At 49.5% G+C, this 17,719-nt stretch overlaps 1 protein-coding gene across 4 annotated transcripts in view; it reads left to right on the top strand.

Annotated features, from left to right (window-relative positions):
• PODXL (podocalyxin like) overlaps positions 1-17,719 on the top strand; it is a 47,719-nt gene that overhangs the window by 15,576 nt on the left and 14,424 nt on the right. For all 4 annotated transcript variants that reach the window (XM_063397125.1, XM_063397124.1, XM_063397122.1 and 1 more), the window contains exons 2-4: positions 13,227-14,081; positions 16,056-16,219; positions 16,707-16,772. In XM_063397125.1, coding sequence (XP_063253195.1) covers positions 13,227-14,081; positions 16,056-16,219; positions 16,707-16,772 — 1,085 coding nt within the window. The remainder of the gene's footprint in view (positions 1-13,226; positions 14,082-16,055; positions 16,220-16,706; positions 16,773-17,719) is intronic.

Raw genomic sequence — 17,719 nt, 5'->3', positions numbered from 1 at the left:
CTCTACTTGTGCTCTTCCAGTTCCACCTAAACGGCCATTGGTAACAAATATGCTCTGCTGGAGGGTCCTGCGCTGGGACAACACTGGAAAAGGTTGTTTCTCACTGTTTGTGCCTTTAATCAGCGATTTCTGTGATCATGTGTATTATTTTAAGGAGGGGAGGAGCAGGAGCTAGCAAAGAACACAAATGCTTCAGATAGAAATTGAGTCCTGCTGCTCCTGAAAAATAAAACAAACAAACAAACAACAAAACAAAAAAAGCTAAAATAGATTTCTTTTTCTGTAAAATGGACCATTTCAGGGGAGTTAAATAACGAGGCAATTACGAATTTGCCAACAATAGAACCTGATCAGATTACAGGGGCCTGTAAAGCCAGATCGTCACTGGAGCCATTTGGTGGGAAAGAAACTCAGTTCCAGACAGTCTTTAAATAGTTTTGAATAAGAGGGAGGGCTGCCTGTGTCCTTCCCTTCCGAGGCTCTCCCCACCTAAAGAATAGCGCTGAGCCTCCTGCCAAGTCCAGCATGTCCAGTCCATGCCTGAAGGCTCCACTATATAAATATGTATAGGTGCTCATGCATGCACATGTGTATATATAGAGCTTCCCAATTGTCTGGGAAGACCCCACCCTGAGGGAGCTAAAAAAAAAAGGTGGGACCCAAAATAGCACTGACACACAAAGGATCCCAAGGAAATGTGGAGCTCTCCTCACGGCATTGACAGGAAATCTCCGGGATGCTGGCTCAGTAACCCCAGCTAACCAAGGTCATGGGGGACTGATTGTGGTGGAGGGATGGATCCTGATATCCATCTTCTGCAAAAATCATGGGATGAGGGTGTGAGGTGGAAGTTTTATGTCAATGATGATTTGCAGGTGTCACAGATGTGGCTGCAGAGGAATCTGCCTCCAGCATAGCCTGAAAGAGAAGCAAAGCAGAAAAAACTGGGGAGTGATGTTTAACCAGGAATCACCCAAAAATTTTACAGGCTGGGATGCTTGAGAGGGTCACCAGTGCCTCTTGGAGGTGGCTTTTATGTCACTTGGCATCACTTGTGTCTTTCACATCACCTTAGAGTGTCAATAAACCAAAGCTCTCAGAATCACAGAGTATCTCTAGCTGGAAAGGACCCACAAGGATTATCCAGTTCAAGATATTTCAGCTCTTTGGGGTCTTCCTGGCCTGGTGGTGGGTGGTGTGTGAGATGGGCTGCGGGAAACCATGTGATTCGAGACCACAGAATGAATAAATGTAAATTTGCTGGATGGAGGGCGTAAATTTGGGCTGATTTGTGACTGACCAGAGGTGCTGGGCGCACAAAGGAGGGTGAGGCTCTGGCCCTTATCGTGTCCCCACCATCTCTTTCCTGCTGGTCCGTTCTGTCCTGGGGATAGGCAGACCATGTCCGAGTGCTGCCCCGGGGGACTGGCAACCTCCCCACACAGCCAACAGCGGGGACAGCAGCAGGCACAGGCTGTTGATTCCTGCTGTAAATCTTCGGGGAGGTGGAGAGGAAAGGGAGGTGCAAGAAGCAGGGGACAACAGTGTTGTGGTGCCACAGCAGCGCCAGCACAAAGTGACCTCCCCCTCACCCGTCTCCATTTTCTCCCTTGTAACCTTGTACCACTGTCACCAGGCCGAGGTCTCCTTATTCTTTTGGGTTTAGGGTCTCTCCTCTTGTTTTCTGCCCCTCAGGGCTGCGGCTTGGACCTCCTGCGTGCTGGGCCTGCAGCTTCAGCCTCCAGTTTTGATGGCACAAGTTTGGGGGTTAGACCCCCACTGCTAATACCAGCTTTAATGCCTCTCTGTGGCCTGGCCTTGTCAGGCTGTGAGGTCCCAGAGAAGCCAGTGGTCTGTCCTTGGGCTTGATCCTTTTCCTTTAGGAAGAGTCCCTGCCACAAGAAAGGGAATATTTCCTCCCTTCCTCTTGCTCACTGCAAAAATGAGAGTGACACAAAATGTGAGGGGAGTTTTGGCTGCTCAGCCTGCCCACAGGAGCTCTGCCCCACGAGAGCCTTGTGGCCCTCATTGCCCGTGGATAAAATCCAGACACGTCGCTGATCCAGACACATCCAGGCACGGCACCCAACCTGAGTGACATTGGATGTGACAACTCTTCCCGGGGCTGGCCAGCTGGCAGAGGTTCAGCTGGCAGGAGGAGTAGCTCAGGGCCAGCTCCATCCCTGCCTTGCTCAGCATGAACCCAAACATGGACCCAGCCAGCTGGAGAGGAGAGCGGGGTGAGGAATTTCATCCCCTCGTGCCACCTCATAACTTGTCGGGTTCTCTCTCCAACGCCTTCTTGTGGTCCTGCCTTTCTCCATGGTAAAAACTGAGAAAAAATGAGTTCCATGGATGGTGGCCTTCCTGTAGTTTAAGGGGCTTATATGAAAGATAGGGACAACTTTTTAACAGGTTCTGTTGCAATAGGATGAAGGATGATGGTTTTAAACTGAACAAGGTTCAATTTTGGTTAGATACAAGGCAGAGATTTTTGATGATAAGGGTGCTGGGATGCTGGCACATTTTGTCCAGTGAAGCTGTGGATGCCCCATCCCTGGAAATGTTCAAGACCAAGTTTGGATGGGACTCTAAGCAACCTGATCTAGTTGCAGATGTCCCTGCGCATTGCAGGGGAGTTGGACAAGATTTTAAACATCTGTTCCAACCCAAACTAATCAATGATTCTATGATGTGACATCAAATCTGACACCAAACAGAGCTTTCCATGCCCAGGAATCAGGAAAGGCCAACCTCAGCTGGGGAGGAAGGTGTGCCCCATCCCTGATGTTTGGTCAGTGCAACATTTAAGAGCTTGTTTTGTGGGGACCATCACCAAATTTCTCCTGAATTAACTTCCCTAAAGTGCATCAGTTGCCCCTCATCAGGTTTTTTAAGAGCTGAGGAGACTTGGATTTCATTTACCTTGCTTCATTTGGGCTAAATTAAGTAAAGACCGATTTAAAGCTGAACAAGAGTGGCCCCCTGGTGGGTTGTGTGCACTTTGACTAATCCACTCTGAAATCATACCTCCTTTTAATTTTAGATTAATCTTTTCTGAGTGCCCTGTGTAGACAAGCCATCAGGCTGTGTAAAGATCAGTTCCTGTCTCGTGGGCTCACGTCCTCACTCCTTCCCAAGATGTCAGGAGTGAAGTCCTCCAGGAAAAGCCAGCAAGGGATGATTCATCTTTCTGGGGTGAAAAGCACAGGGAGGAACTTTTTCTCTGTCTTAATGCATAAATCTGTGCCCTCAGACACCCTCATGGGTGAGCAGCAGGGCTGGAGAGAGGAGGTCTGTTGGGATGTGACAGCTCAGCCCTCAAGAGCAAAGCTGATGCTTTGGCCAAGCAGTTCAGATTTGGCTTCTCCAAAGGTCTCCTTCCCACCACCTTGGCCACAGCTCCACAGCTCCTTTGTGCTGGAATCAACTCCTGGCCCAGCCCTCAACCTTCAGGAGAGGTGGTGAAGTTCCTCCACCCCAGAGAGAAGTGGCAAAGCTGAGTGGGATCCTCATGTGGTCAAGGTGGAATTCCCAGTCTGGCAGCCCCAGTCTTTAGGTTCTTCTCATGGACTTGGGATTCCTGTTCAAATGCAAAGAAATCTTGATTTTTAACCTATTTGCCTTTTCTTAAAACAAAACAAAACAAGCCTATTTTAGTGCTCATGTTCACAGACAAAATCCTGAAAGACCATCTTAAAGACTCACAACATTGAAGAAAATCCCCAGATATTCAGTGTATAACAAAGTCCTCTATTCTTACAGCTTTCCTGTGGTTTTCAGTGTTGTGTTGACTCACGACCACTGCTTTGGGACAGAAGCACCTGCCCTTTACCTTGATCCAGAGAGATTTTCTGGCCCATTACTCGGTGTAAACCTTGAGTTCCTTCCAAAGTCCTGTGTGACTTTTGCAGAAATAGAGGGGTCTCAGGGCTAAATGTAGCAGACACCGTGTCCTTCAGCGACGGGTGATTGATGCCCTCTTGACACAGGCCACAAATCCTCCTCCAAAGCAGCAAGGTCATTGTGGGATAGCTCCACTCCAATGGTGTAAAGGATTCAGGAGAGGACAGAAGTGTGGCCAGGCTCTGTTTTGGAGGGCCTGTCAGGCTGGGACAGGAGGCATTTTTGGCTCGTGCTCCACGTGTTTCCGCTCCAGCAGCTCCGGTGCTGTTTCCTGCATGACAAGGTGTTTCTGGCTGCAGAGACCCCAGCTCATTCTGCAGCCTGGGAAGGGTGCAGGGCTGGAACCAGGCCTCTTAAAAATCCCATCATGGATGGGATGGAAATCTGCTCTTTCCCCTGATGGAAAGAGGATTATTTCCAGGCTCAGTGGTGAAAAATACCTGTGAGTTTCGTGGATAAGAGTGTGTTTGTGTTTGTGTGACTCCTTGACAACCTCCTGTGAAGGATTTCGGAACTTTCATTTTCCACAGTGGTCTTCCTGTCTTCTTCTGATGTTTTTTTTTTTGTCTTTCCCCTTCACTTTTGGATAGGCACAGATTTTCCATGAGAAGAGTTGTGGAGATACAATCCTAAATAGGATGTCCTATGTTTATCCATAAGAGAGGCTGGACTTCCCACTGCTGGCATTCCTCACCTCAGGCTGGAGCTAGCCATGGGGTGCAGAACAGCCTGGGATGGACCAGCTGGGTCCACGTGAGTGAAAAATGATCACAAATTTCTGTCAAACCCCAGAGAATTCCCTGAGGAGAAATTCAGGAGACGTCCAAGCGTGGCATGAAGGACAATTCAACAACAATGTTTTTGAGAAGGTGGGAGTGAGGGACACTGAGATATTCCTGCTCCCTCAAATCCACTGTCTGGTCATTAATTAGTGGAGCAAATGAACCCATTTCTGCCTCCCCAGATGTGGTGTTCAGAGGCACCAAGGGAGCAAAGAGGAGACGAGTCAGGGCTGCAGGGAAAGAGGAGTGTGGGGAGGTGTGCCTTGGGATGATTATTTTGAATATTTGTCGTACTTCCAAATGAAACAGCAGATGAGCTGAGCTGGCTCAAACACTTGCAGAAAGAGCTGATGGGGAATTTGTTAATGAAGCAAGTTTTTCATCAGAAAATGCTGGTTCATCAAAACCTGGGTTCTGGGGACATGTGTTGCAGTCCTGGCAGGAAAAGTGTATCAGGCTGGCTGCAGAAGGTTTTCTTGGTTGAAACCAAGGTGGTTTAAAGGCTGATGTGTGAATAAAATAAAGCCAGGCAGATGTAACAGAGAGGGTGAAGCAGCCAAAGCTCACGTGAGATTTGTTTCAAGTCCTGCTCTTTGGGCTTTGGTGTTACTTGTACTTGGTAAAAATAGGGAAAACTTGAATTTTTCCCAGTTCTGGGAGCAGAGTGGCCTTTTGGCTGCTGTAGGGATGTGACTCACTGCAAAATGCTGCAGACATAGAGTCCTCAAGATGATGCTAAAATGCTGTGAGGACATGCCCCAGGTCTCCTGTTGAGGGGTATCTCCAGGCTAGCAGTGGATGCTCCTCTCTCTCTGGAGATGAGGCAAAATTGCTTGGGGCTTGAAGCACATCCATTTCCCCTCCCTGCCTGCTCCATGTCCAGACAGCAAGGGTTTATTGGGAAGGGTTTTCAGGGCAGAGGATGTGGCTGCAGATTCCTTCAATTTGACAGCAGAGGAGAGGGCACTTGTCAGCATTATTGCCTCCATCTCACTGACACTTCCACACACAATCTAAACAGCAGCAATTTGAAGAGTTTTTTCAATAGAGTCTTTTCACAGCGGGGCAAAGGAGGTTCCCTTCTGACAATAAACCCAGTGGCTTTAAATCAGACTCCAGGCACACTCATTTCATAGAACCATAGAATGGTTTGGTTTAGAAAGGACCTTAAAGATCCTCTCATTCTAACTCCCTTGCCATGGGCAGGGACATCTTCCACTGTCCCAGGTTGCTCCCAGCCCCATCCAACCTGGCCTGGGACACTTCCAGGGATCCAGGAGCAGCCACAGCTTCTCTGGGCACCCTGTGCCAGGGCCTCACCACCCTCCCAGCCAAGAATCCCCTCCCCAGACCTGCTGTCCACACATCTTTGATGCAACCCGTCCCCAAGTGTTATTGCAGCACTCATTAGACCCAGCCATCAGGCCTCATCTTCAGCATTTTGCAGAGCAATTCTATCAAAACGGTTCTGCAGCAGTTTTCATTCTGGCAGGGGTTTGGAGAGGACATGTCTGCACTGGATGATTGGACTGATGGATTAGAGGCAAATGCTCTGGCAGCTGCTGTTGGATCTTTCCCCATTCTCTAACCCGGGAAGCCAAGCTGATCTTTGGCCTGGGTGAAGCCATTTCATAAAGCTGATGGTGAGGCTGGCAGCAAAGGGGTTGGGTGATGCACATTAGGAAAGCATCTTAAGACATGGAGAGTGCCAGGGTGGTGTGTAAACCATCCTTGTACCACATCCCTCACTAAAATTTCCGTAGGCAGCTCAGGAAGACCCTGTTTGGATCCCATCTATCCCTAAGATGATGGAAGGGAAAGATTTTTGCCTCTGCACAGGCAAAATTAAAAACCCTGTGAAGTAACCACTTGCTCTGGTAGCCCAGCTTAATTCCAGGATAAATAACACTGCTCTGTGATATTCTGCCAATCTGATCCCTCTCACCGTTTCAAAAGGAGGTGACAGATTTCCTGTCCTCTGCAGCGGCTGGGCTCTGCTGCACCTCAGGCATGGCCGCATTGCAAGGGTGGATAAAACCCTCCTTGCTCCCCGGAGCTCCTTGCAATGTAAAGAAAAGCCCAGGAGCTTCCTCAGTCCCTTTGGCAAATGCTGTCCCCTAGGAAAGGCCACCCCCGGAGCCTCAGCCCCTGCTCTGCCTTTGATGAACTCAACCCGCTGCCCCTGCTCAATCAGGAAAGGCTGCAAAAAAGGGGAGGAAAATAGGAACTTCCTCAGGGCCTGGCTCCCATCCCTTCCCCTTCCCTGGGTTGCTCAGGCTCCTTGGCTTTCTCATCCCGCCTTGGGAGGAGCAGGAGCTGGCTGGCGTAAGGCTCCGAGCCGGGCTCAGCCCGCCGGCGTGGGGTGTGTCACCCACCATTTCCTAAGTTATTCTTCTGAGTTTCCTTTTCTCACTATTAATAGAATTTCAGCCAATATCTGAGCTGTTTCGACAAGGTGCACGGGGGGGAGACAGGGGGAGGCGTTACCAAAATAGGAAGCGGGAAGCTGTTGGGCAGGGAATTCATCAGAGGAGCTGCGTGGAGAGGGAATTAATTGCTGGCTTTGGGTGGGCTGTGGGAGGATGGACGGGACGTGTCCTTTCACTTTGCATTTGGAGCCTGTTTGATTCTCTTTTTGCACTCCAAGCCTTGACCTTTCCAAAAAGCTGCTCCCCTGAGTGCCTTCCCCAGCATGCAAAACTCCACGTACTCACTGCACCGAGGTTACAACCAGAGCATCGCTCCATGGCGTGGTTAAACTGGAAGAGAGACACTTTAGATTAGATATTTGTTGGAAATTAGATTAGATATGAGTAGGAAATTTCTCCCTGTGAGGGTGGTGAGGCCCTCAGAGATGCTGTGTCTGCTCCATGCCTGGAAGTGTTCGAGGCCAAGGGTTGGAGCACCCTGGGATAGTGGAAGGTGCCCCTGTCCATGGCAGAGGGTTGGACTAGAGGGCCTTAAGGTCCCCTTTGACCCAAACCATTCTGTGCTCCCGTGAGCCTGTGGTGCATTGCAAGGGTGGATAAAACCCTCCTTGCTCCCAGGAGCTCCTTACAATGCAAAGAAGAGCCCAGGAGCTTCCTCAGTCACTTTGGCAAATGCTGTCCCCTAGGAAAGGCCACCCCCGGAGCCTCAACCCCTGCTCTGCCTTTGATGAACTCAACCCGCACAGCAGCTCAAAGTGGTGTCTGTAACTATTATTGAGAGGAGCTGTGCTGGCACAAAGCAGCTCACCTTTCCTTTTACATTTTGGGAGACTTTTCCTATCCCACCAGAGAATCCCACACCGTCCCCATCCACGAGTGCCCACAGGGGCGATTCCAGCCTCCCAAAGGGGCTGAACAAACCCACCTGGATAACCAGCAACAAGGGAAAGTCCTCTCCCCTCCTGGCTGTCCCCACCCCAGACACACTGTGTGGCAGGCCTGGTCGTGGGATACACGTATCCGGACATGAAATCATGTTTGTGCAGCGGGCTCGTTTCCTCCTGTTTGGCTGCTGAGCTCACGGATGCGTGCAGGGCTCGCGCCCTCCTCCCACACATCTACCCCACACCCAGCACCACAGGATTGGCTTTTCTGAGGGATGCATGCAAGAAGACAAGAGCAGATCAACCCCTAGGCTCACTGCAGCCAAGGGCTGTCAAAATACCCCCAGCAGCCGCTAAGTTGCTCTCGTCTTCCCTAAAATGTGGAATTGGTGACGTTCCAGAAAAGTGAAATCACAAAAGTGGCCTTGGCGTGCCAAAATGCAGCCAGGAAGGTCAGGGGCAGGTGGGTTTTTTCTGCCTTCTGGAAAACAGGGTGAGGGACTCTGGCTGAAATTCAAGTGGATTTTCTTCTGGGGAAGGGTCTCCTCTGGGTAAGGGGAGTGATAACTTGGAGGATCTCTCCTCCATCCTCCATCCTCCACCCTCCATCCTCCATTCTCCATCCTCCATCCTCCATCCTCCAACCTCCAATCTCCATCCTCCATCCTCCATCCTCCACCCTCCAATCTCCATCCTCCATCCTCCATCCTCCACCCTCCATCCTCCATCCTTCATCCTCCATCCTCCATCCTCCATCCTTCATCCTTCATCCTCCATCCTCCATCCTCCATCCTCCATCCTCCATCCTCCATCCTCTATCCTCCATCCTCCATTCTCCTCCTCCTGCTTTCTCATAGATGTCTTAAATCCTTTTATCTCTGGGGCTCATGGCATGAAGGGATCACTTGTTCCCTGCAAAAGGACTTACTGTATCTTTTGTGAGTGATTTTCATGCTGAAGGGGGCCCAGACATAATCCTGTCCTCTCTGGCTGCTCTCATCAGGGATTCCTCCTCCTTTAACCAGATCCTTTTCATTTCTTCTGTTGGGGACAGTTGTCAGGCAATGCTGGCCACCAGCCCAGACAAACAGGGGCTCATTACCAGTTATTACCCCTGAGTCCACCACTGAAATTTGGCACAGGTGGCCAGAGAGGGAGGAAGAGATTAAAAAAAAAAAAAAAAAAAACACCACCAAAAAAAACCCCCCAACATTTTCTGGCATTTGAAAGAGATACAGTACGTGTGGAAGGAAAACAGTGACTCCTGGGACTGTAGTGTTTGTTCTGTAGTTGTTTCTGCTTTGGAATTAAGTCTGCAATGGGTTTGCCTAAGTCAGGTCTTCTGTGGGTGGTGATCCTGCAAGACACCAAAAAAATGCAATTTTTCTAAATGACATGCATTTTTTTCCCAAAGCTGCAGCAAGACAGAGTCCCTGGACAAACAACATTAAGCTCAGAGCAATAAAACTGCAGGAAGGTATTGAGCCCCGTGACTGCAGCAGCACCTTGTGCAGCAGCAGTGAGAAAGTTTAATTTAATGCAGCCGGATAAAAAAAAGGCAAAATTTGCTGACAGAAAAGTGCCCAAAAACCTGCAGGAGGGGTATGGAGTGAATGTTGTTGCTCTGTGGGAGAAGATCTCACCCAGCTGTAGCCACAGCTACTCTCCACTGGTGTGTTGTAAGTCCAGCCCATGATGCTTGATCCCATTTAAATCACTGGTCCTGGCTTAATGAGGAAGAATAAATGGATTTTTTTTAACATCTCTTGACCTTAGTGAAGAGGAACACTAGGAGTGGATGCAGAGATACAGAAAGATAAAACACTAATGAGATTTTTTGGCACTGACTTGAGTCTTGATTCTTCTCCCAGTCATTTTTTAGGGGGCTGTATCACTCTCTGTGCCCCAAAAAGACCCTGCTACCACCCCAGCCAGGACAAGCCTGAATGATCTCACCAGATCTCTCCACCAGCAGAACAACCCCTTGCTTTGAGCTTTTGCCCTCAGTGTTATTGCTAAAAGTGGTGAAATCCTGTCTTTATCTCCCCAGGGTGAGACAGGGAAGTGCTGGGGCAGGGATCCTGGTTCCTTGGATCACAAGGTGATCCCAGCTGGCCACCAGGACTGGCCTGGAGCCAAAGCATGCTCCTGTCCCCTTCCCTTGGACTGAGTTGAATTGAATTGTCTTTTTGACCTCTCTTTGGAGCCTTTAATTTCTATTCCTGTGGGGTGAGGCTGGGGCATGAAGAGGAAACGAGATCAGCAGGGGATTTCCTCCTTCCTTCCTTCCAACCCTTTCTTTCTTTATGTCTCTTTTATATCATTTCTACCTTTGGGGGATTTTTTTGTACCTCTTTTGTTGTCAGACCCCCCCCCCCATCAAAATTTTACACCCTATTTATGGGACAGACCTGTTTTGTGGCTCGCTGGATGCCTGCTCTCTCCCCAGCTTGGTGCAGCAGCCATCACTGGCAATTCAAGCCACACAAGTTGATAACACAACTTGGGAGGTGCTAGATCAAAACTCCCTCCTATCTTCTGCACCTGGCTTTTATCTGTCAGGACCCTGTGATGATGTTTTACTCCTTGACCTCTTCTTCTCCCGCAGACAGTGGTCAGCCTATAGGAAATATGACTTATCTCCACAAAAGCCCTTTTCCTGCAGATGTAATGGAAATGTTTTCTCACAAGCCAAGTGTTTCCTAAAATAATTCATGCTGCTACTTTCAGTTGCATTCACATCTTGATTGTGTTTCCAGGGTGGCTGCTCCTGGTGGCTGGTGGAGAAACCATGTTTTGGGAGGAGATCTGAATTTTCACAAAGCATGGAGTGATAGCACAAGGGGTGATGGCTTTAAAGTGACAGAGAGCAGGGTTAGATGGGATATTGGGAAGAAATTATTGGCTGGGAGGGTGGGGAGGCCCTGGCACAGGTTGCCCAGAGAAGCTGTCATTGTCCCATCCCTGGAAATGTTCAAGGCCAGGTTGGACGGGGCTTGGAGCGCTCTAGGATAGTGGAAGGTGTCCCTGTCCACGGCAGGAGGGGTTGGAACGAGATGATCTTTAAGGTCCCTTCCAACCCAAATCAGTCTGTGGTATTATGATTCCCCTAAAATGGTCAGGCAGTTTTATGAGCTGATCAGTGTCCATTCTAACTGAAATATTCTATATTCTATATTCTATTCTGTTCCTTTCCTTTTCCTTTTTCCTTTTTCCTTTTTCCTTTTTCCTTTCCTTTTTCCTTTTTCCTTTTTCCTTTCTCTTTTCTCCTTTCTCTTTCCTTCCTTTCCTTTCCTTTCCTTTCCTTTCCTTTCCTTTCCTTTCTTTCCTTTCCTTTCCTTTCCTTTCCTTTCCTTCCTTTCCTTTCCTTTCCTTCTTCCTTTCCTTTCCTTTTCCTTTCCTTTCCTTCCTTTCTTTCCTTTCCTTTCCTTTCCTTTCCTTTCCTTTCCTTTCCCTTTTCCCTTTCCCTTTCCCTTTCCTTTCCCTTCCTTTCCTTTCCTTTCCTTTCCTTTCCTTTCCTTTCCTTTCCTTTCCTTTCCTTTCCTTTCCTTTCCTTTCCTTTCCTTTCCTTTCCTTTCCTTTCCTTTCCTTTCCTTTCCTTTCCTTTCCTTTCCTTTCCTTTCTTTCCTTTCCTTTCCTTTCTTTCCTTTCCTTTCCTTTCCTTTCCTTTCCTTTCCTTTCCTTTCCTTTCCTTTCTTTCCTTTCCTTTCCTTTCCTTCCTTTCCTTTCCTTTCCTTTCCTTCCTTTCCTTTCCTTTCCTTTCCTTTCCTTTCCTTTCCTTTCCTTTCCTTTCCTTTCCTTTTCCTTTCCTTTCCTTTCTTCCTTTCCTTTCCTTTCCCTTCCCTGTTTGGATGCCTATGCAAGGCCCAGCTGTAGCTCCTCTGCCTCCTCCAAACCCACTCTGTCTCCAGGCAGTTCCCACAGGAACTGAAATTTGTTGCAGCCTCCCATCCCAAATCCCATTCCCCAGGTCCTTCTCAAGCCAGATCCTGGCATGGTGGAGTTCAATTTTCCCACCAGAATCTTGAGCTTCATCAGGTGTTTGATGCACAATCAGTGTCAAGAGAGGTTCTATAAGAGAAGATACTTTGCCTGTGTGTCATCACAGAGGAACAAAGCAGATCTCTGGAGAGCAGCATTAGGCTAAAAATCAATCCTTGGAAGTGTGATTCTTGTTTTGGAGGGTTGGAAATAATATAGGAGTGCTTCATGGGGGAAAAAAGTTATAGCAGTTTTTCTGCACAGTCCCCAAATGGAAGAACCTTCTCCCCAGATCAGGTCATTGCCTTGACTCCAGAGGGATCCGTGGATAAAGTGGCTCAGCCCATGGTTCCTGAAAGGTGAAAAATTGGTCAAACTTTTCCAGGGGTGAATCTGAGCAAGAGCCCAGAACTGGTGGTGGCCACATGGGGGAGTTCTCTGTGGAGCTGATGGAGCTCCTGCAGTGATTACAAACAGAAGAATAGACCCAGATTTTTATAGTGGTTTAGCAATGAAAATACCCCATTTTGGCACGGCAGCACATTGCAGAGTTCTCTGCTGTGGGAGAGTTGTCTCTTGTCAGGAGAGCTGTCCATCAGCTGCATCCCCCGCTGAGGAGCAGCTTCATCATTTGAAAGTTTAAAGTATTCTTCAGAAACCAAACAGATCTTTTTGCATGTGATGTGCAATTCTTATGAGGTAATTGTTTGGGCTTAATGATTACAAATGTGAGGTAATTTTTAGGCTTAATGACCTTGGAGGTCTTTTCCAACCACAATGATTCTGTGTTTCTGTGTCACCTTATCCCTTCAGGGATGTGGGAGACCCTCATAACAGGGATGGACAATTGCAGCCAGTCCATCTCTTGGCTGTCCCCTTACAAGGATCTGCTTTATTTTGGGAACCACTGGCAGGGCTTTGCAAGGAAGCTGGTGGCCCTCCCATCTGAGGGAGACCTGCATCCTGAGACCCAGCAGGTCTTGTCCTCCTGCTCTCACTCTGAAGTCCTGTGAGTTTGACTACGTTTGGAGGTTCCTCTTGTCCTGCTCTGCTCTACTTCCTGCTGGACACAGTGATACCAGAACATGGAATTTGATGTGACTTTGGAGAGCACGAGGCAAGCCCTGAGTGAATGACTCGTGGCTTATGCCAGTGTTTACTTCCACAAATACATGTTCTGAGGGGGAAACCAAGGGCAGTTTCCTTAGTTCAGCATTTACCTTGGCATTTTCACTTTTCCCCAGGTGCCAGCGCTCAGGATGACATGGATTCTGCCAACCTAGGACAAAACCCGGCCACCACGACCACAGTAGCCACCATGACGACAGCCACTACTGAAAGCACCACAGAGACCTCCCCAACCACCCCTACATCATCGCCTACCACAGTCCAAACCACCACCACCACTGCAACCAAGGAAGGAACCACTCAGCCCACCGTGACAACAGCCACCACTGCTCAAAGCGCCACCACCACAACCCAGCCGCCAACGTCACCAACCCCCACGGCCACGTCCCCTACCACAGTGACAGGGACCACCCCCCCAGCACCGGGGACCTCACCGCCTGCCACCACCACCCCACCCCACCCGCCTGGGCAGGACAGCTCCTCACACAATGCCACCACCAGCCCCAAAACCACCCCTGCTGCAAGCTCCACCCCTTCCCAGCAGCCCAGCGGCACTACAGCCAGTTCAGGAAGCTCGGGGACCACAGCTGATGCAAAATCTGTTGTCACTAATGCAACCAGTCCTCCAGGAGCTGTGGGAACTGCTGGCACATCCTCTCCCAGCACACAGCCTCAGGGAAACCAGCCTTTGCATCATTTGCCTAACAGCACTGTGAGCACCACAGTGGCGAGGACTGACGCTTCCCAAAGCTCCAAGGAGTGTGTCTACCCTCCTTCCCAAAATGCCACCAAGCAGCCTCCTTCTTCCAGTTCTCAAGCCCAGGTCCCAACCCCTTCTACCAGTCCTGGGAGCACCAGCCCTTCTGCTACCCCTCCGAAGGGATCCCCGTCCCTCGCCACCACTCCAACGTCACAGCCTGGCAGCAAGGACAGGGTCCCAGAGGCAGCCACCACGACAGCTCCTGGGGCAGGTAACAGAAGACAGGAACATTGGTTTCCTGTGCTGGGGAGGCCTTTTTGTGTTTTCTCTTCCTCTGGCTGCCCTAAACACCTCCTGCCATTATGGGCTGTCACCACCTTGTCACATTTTAGGGCCTTCCAGTGCAGTTGTCTGCGTGACAAACGCATGTTTAGGTCCCTGCTGTCCTCGGTGGAGGTCGAGTCAATGCAGTTAGTGAAATTCAAAGGACGAATCAAGTGGCAAAGCTCAGGCATTGGCTTTAGATAGACCAAGGGGTGCCTGGAGCACCATCAACTGCAGTGGCTCGATCTTCAGTGACAGCGAGTGACAGCAGCGGCGATGGGTGGGGGACTGAGCTGGGGAAGCAGCGTGACAGCCCCTGGAATGCTGCCCCTGGAAGATCCCTGCTGCAGCTGACAGCTTAGGGAAGTCTGTCTGGGCATGCACAGAAAATGAGCTTTAGATGACTAAGGAGATTTTGTGGCTAAACTCTGAGTTTGCAACCCCTGAGGAGTCTGACTTTGGTAGGACGTTCGTCAGTGCTGCGGGAGGGCTTGGGCTCCTGGCTGCTGCCTAAGCAGCATTAGGAGTGTCCACGTGCTGTGTAGGACCTTGCTGAACACCATTAAGGTGTTTTCTCTGACCTCTGGAGTTTTACAGTCGTGTTAGTTGCTGGGTGAGGCACAATTCAACCTCCCAAACTGGCATTTTTCTGGTAGCATTCAGAGGGAAATCATCACCCTGTGGGGCTGTGAGGGCTCCATGGAGCCTTCCAGACTTGGCTGGGATTGTGGGTTCAGCTCACATCTGGCTCTGAATAAAAGCTGTGATCACACTGGAGCCCTTCATTATCTTCCCCTGGAGAATGCTCTTCTTGACCCCATTTCCAGTTACCTGGAACACAGGAGCCACTTGAAAAACATTTCCACCCCCCTCAGCCTCCCAGCTGTTGGCATCACTAAATGGGCCAAGGTTTTATTGCAAGGCCATCTTCACTGGCTTCCCCCCAGTCATGTTTTCATGTGTGGGCAGGAATGAGGTGAAATGGATATTTTCATGAAGGATGTTTCTCTTTCCTTTCTTTCCCCTCCTGCTCCACAGGGCTGCTCTCCACTGAAGGATGATATATAAAATTATGTTAATTCAAATTGGGCCTCAAGCATTAAGCCTGAAGAGATCTAAAAAACCCTTTATATTTAATAAATAGCTGGCAGAATGCATGAGAAACAGATGGCTTTGGAATTAATTCTCTCCTGGAGCCTTCAGAATGTGTCTGGGAGGGAAATATCCCTCATCTTCTCTGTGGAAGAGGCAGGAGTCCTGAGAGCAAACAGGCTGTGAACATCCTGTGGCATTTTAAATCTCTTTGTCACCACTTAAGGATCAATTAGGAAGCCAGGGATGAAGATCCATGTCTACAAAGGGTTCTGGGGAGGCAGGAGGCTGCTGTGCTCCTTGCACTGCTCCCACTGCACAAACAATTCTAAGATGTGACAGAACTTAACCAAGTCCTGGCAAGTGACCTCAGGTATCAGAGACACCCAAATGGGGCTGGTGGATTTGGGACTTGTGCCTTTCTGGAATACCGGGCAGGACACCCCAGGCTGTCTCCTGTAGAACCAGGCACTATTTCCAAGCTTGTCACCCTGGAATTTTTCCATGGAGGTGCAGCCAGCAGAGGTTATGGCATTGCATCCCCTCCCAACAGAGGGGGGTGGCAGACCCTGGGTAGCTGGGTCTGTGTCTTTCAGCAGCAGAAAATAAAATCAGTAATCAGATTCTTTCCATATCACACCTAATTTTAAAAAATATATAAAATTAAAGAAGAAATCTAAAGCCTCTCCAGCCTTTGACACAGGTTTCAAGGCAGGGCTAGAGATGAAAACTGATTTGGAGGTGATCCCCAACAGAGCTGTGCCAGCTGTGTCCTCTATCCTGTGTCAGTGTCTGTCTGTTTGTTTTTTGGTGCATGCTGGGGAGCCAGACCAGAGCACCCGCGATGTCGGATCTGCACCAGCCAAACCCACCAGTGCCTCCCAGAGCCCTGCCAGTGCCCAGCCACCAGCTCCAGCCTCAGGGGACCAGACAGACCAGGCAGAGAGCTGCAGTTCTGGCCACCAGCACCCCAACATTTCTTGCCCAAACAAGGTAAGGGCACCAAATGGGAAGGTGGGCACCTCTCAGTGGTGTAAATTTAGCTGCCATCCCACGTGCACATGGAGTCTGTGGCTCTTCTTGCTGTTTCTGTGTCAGAGAGAGAGAATCTGCCAGCAAAGTAATTCCAGCTTGAATCACAAAGCTCTTTGGGTTGGAAAGGACCTTTAGAGGTCATTTACTCCCATCCCCTTCTCCTGGAGCTTTCCAGAGAAGAGACAAGGAGGATGGAGGTGAAAGGGAGCGTGTCCAGGGGAGGGGTCTGGAGCACCAGGAGCAACTGAGGGAGCTGGGAGGGCTCAGCCTGGAGAAAAGGAGGCTCAGGGGGGATCTTCTGGCTCTCCACAACTCCCCAGGAGGGTGCAGCCAGGAGGGGGTCAGGCTCTTTTCCCCAGGAAACAAGTGATGGGCTGTTGGATTGGTGACCAACTGCCCTTCCAACCTTTGTCCACCACTGAGAGCTGCTTTTCTGCCTTTCCAGCTCATCTGTAAAGACCAGGTGCAAAATATCAGGCCCACCATTCAGCTGAAAGAACCCAGAACCTGTGTAAGTACCACCTTTTTGACTTCCATGGAGAATTGGCAGCTGCTGGAGGTTCAGATTTTAACCTGTGGTGCTCTGAGCATGTGAGAAAATGCTCGGAAATGAGGGAATTTCATCAAAGTTGCAGCCAGTGTAAAATGGTGAATGCAAGTCCATGTTCAGCAGTGTCACCAGTTGGGGATGTGGCAGGAGGAGAAGAGGCCAGTGTTGTTTTCTCCAAGTAGAAGGACTGGCTGAGCCCACCCAGGTCTTACAGAAAGACAAACAGAATATTTTAAAGGGTAAATCGTCCCTCATGCAAGCAGGAAAGCTTTTTGCCTAAATTGAGGGGCTGAAATTTTGTCCCAAAACCCAAGAAAAAAAATGAGGTGTTCCTCCACAGTTATTGTGCACTTTTGAGATCTTGTACCTCACACTGGGGTAGGGTGGCATCCAACTGCAAAGCAACTGGGAAGCAGAGGAGCCTGGAGTTTGGGACTCATACTCCTCAGTGCTCTCACAGAACCCTAAAGTGAGAGGAAAATAAACTCCATTTCACTGTCTGCAAGGCCAGGGAGCAGTAAAATGTGGTGGGAAGGCTGGGGGCAGGCAAGCCCAACCCAGGACCACAGACCAAGACCCTTTCTGGTGCCTGCTGTTGTTGCTGAGGGATATCCACCTTCAGAATGGTTCTGGTGGAAACTCTGAGTTTCTTGCAATAAGGAAGATGAACTATAGTGATATATTCCAAATAGGAAGAAGTTTTTTGTTGGTGATAAAGGGGAAGAGACACCAGTAAATGGCTGGTGAGGTCCTGACAGAGGGACTGTGGGTAGGGCTCAGGGGAGGGTTTGGGCATGATAATGCTCTGGTTTCTGGCAGTGTAAGCACTGGAAAATTGGCACTTCAGGGACCTTCTCACAGCCTGTGCCACGGGCAGGGACACCTTCCACTAGACCAGATTGTTCCAA

The sequence above is a fragment of the Prinia subflava genome, chromosome 4 (assembly GCF_021018805.1).
Source record: "Prinia subflava isolate CZ2003 ecotype Zambia chromosome 4, Cam_Psub_1.2, whole genome shotgun sequence".
Classification (NCBI taxonomy): Eukaryota; Metazoa; Chordata; class Aves; order Passeriformes; family Cisticolidae; genus Prinia; species Prinia subflava.
Note: the sequence above shows the minus strand (reverse complement) of the source record. Positions and strands in the feature narration are given on the sequence as shown.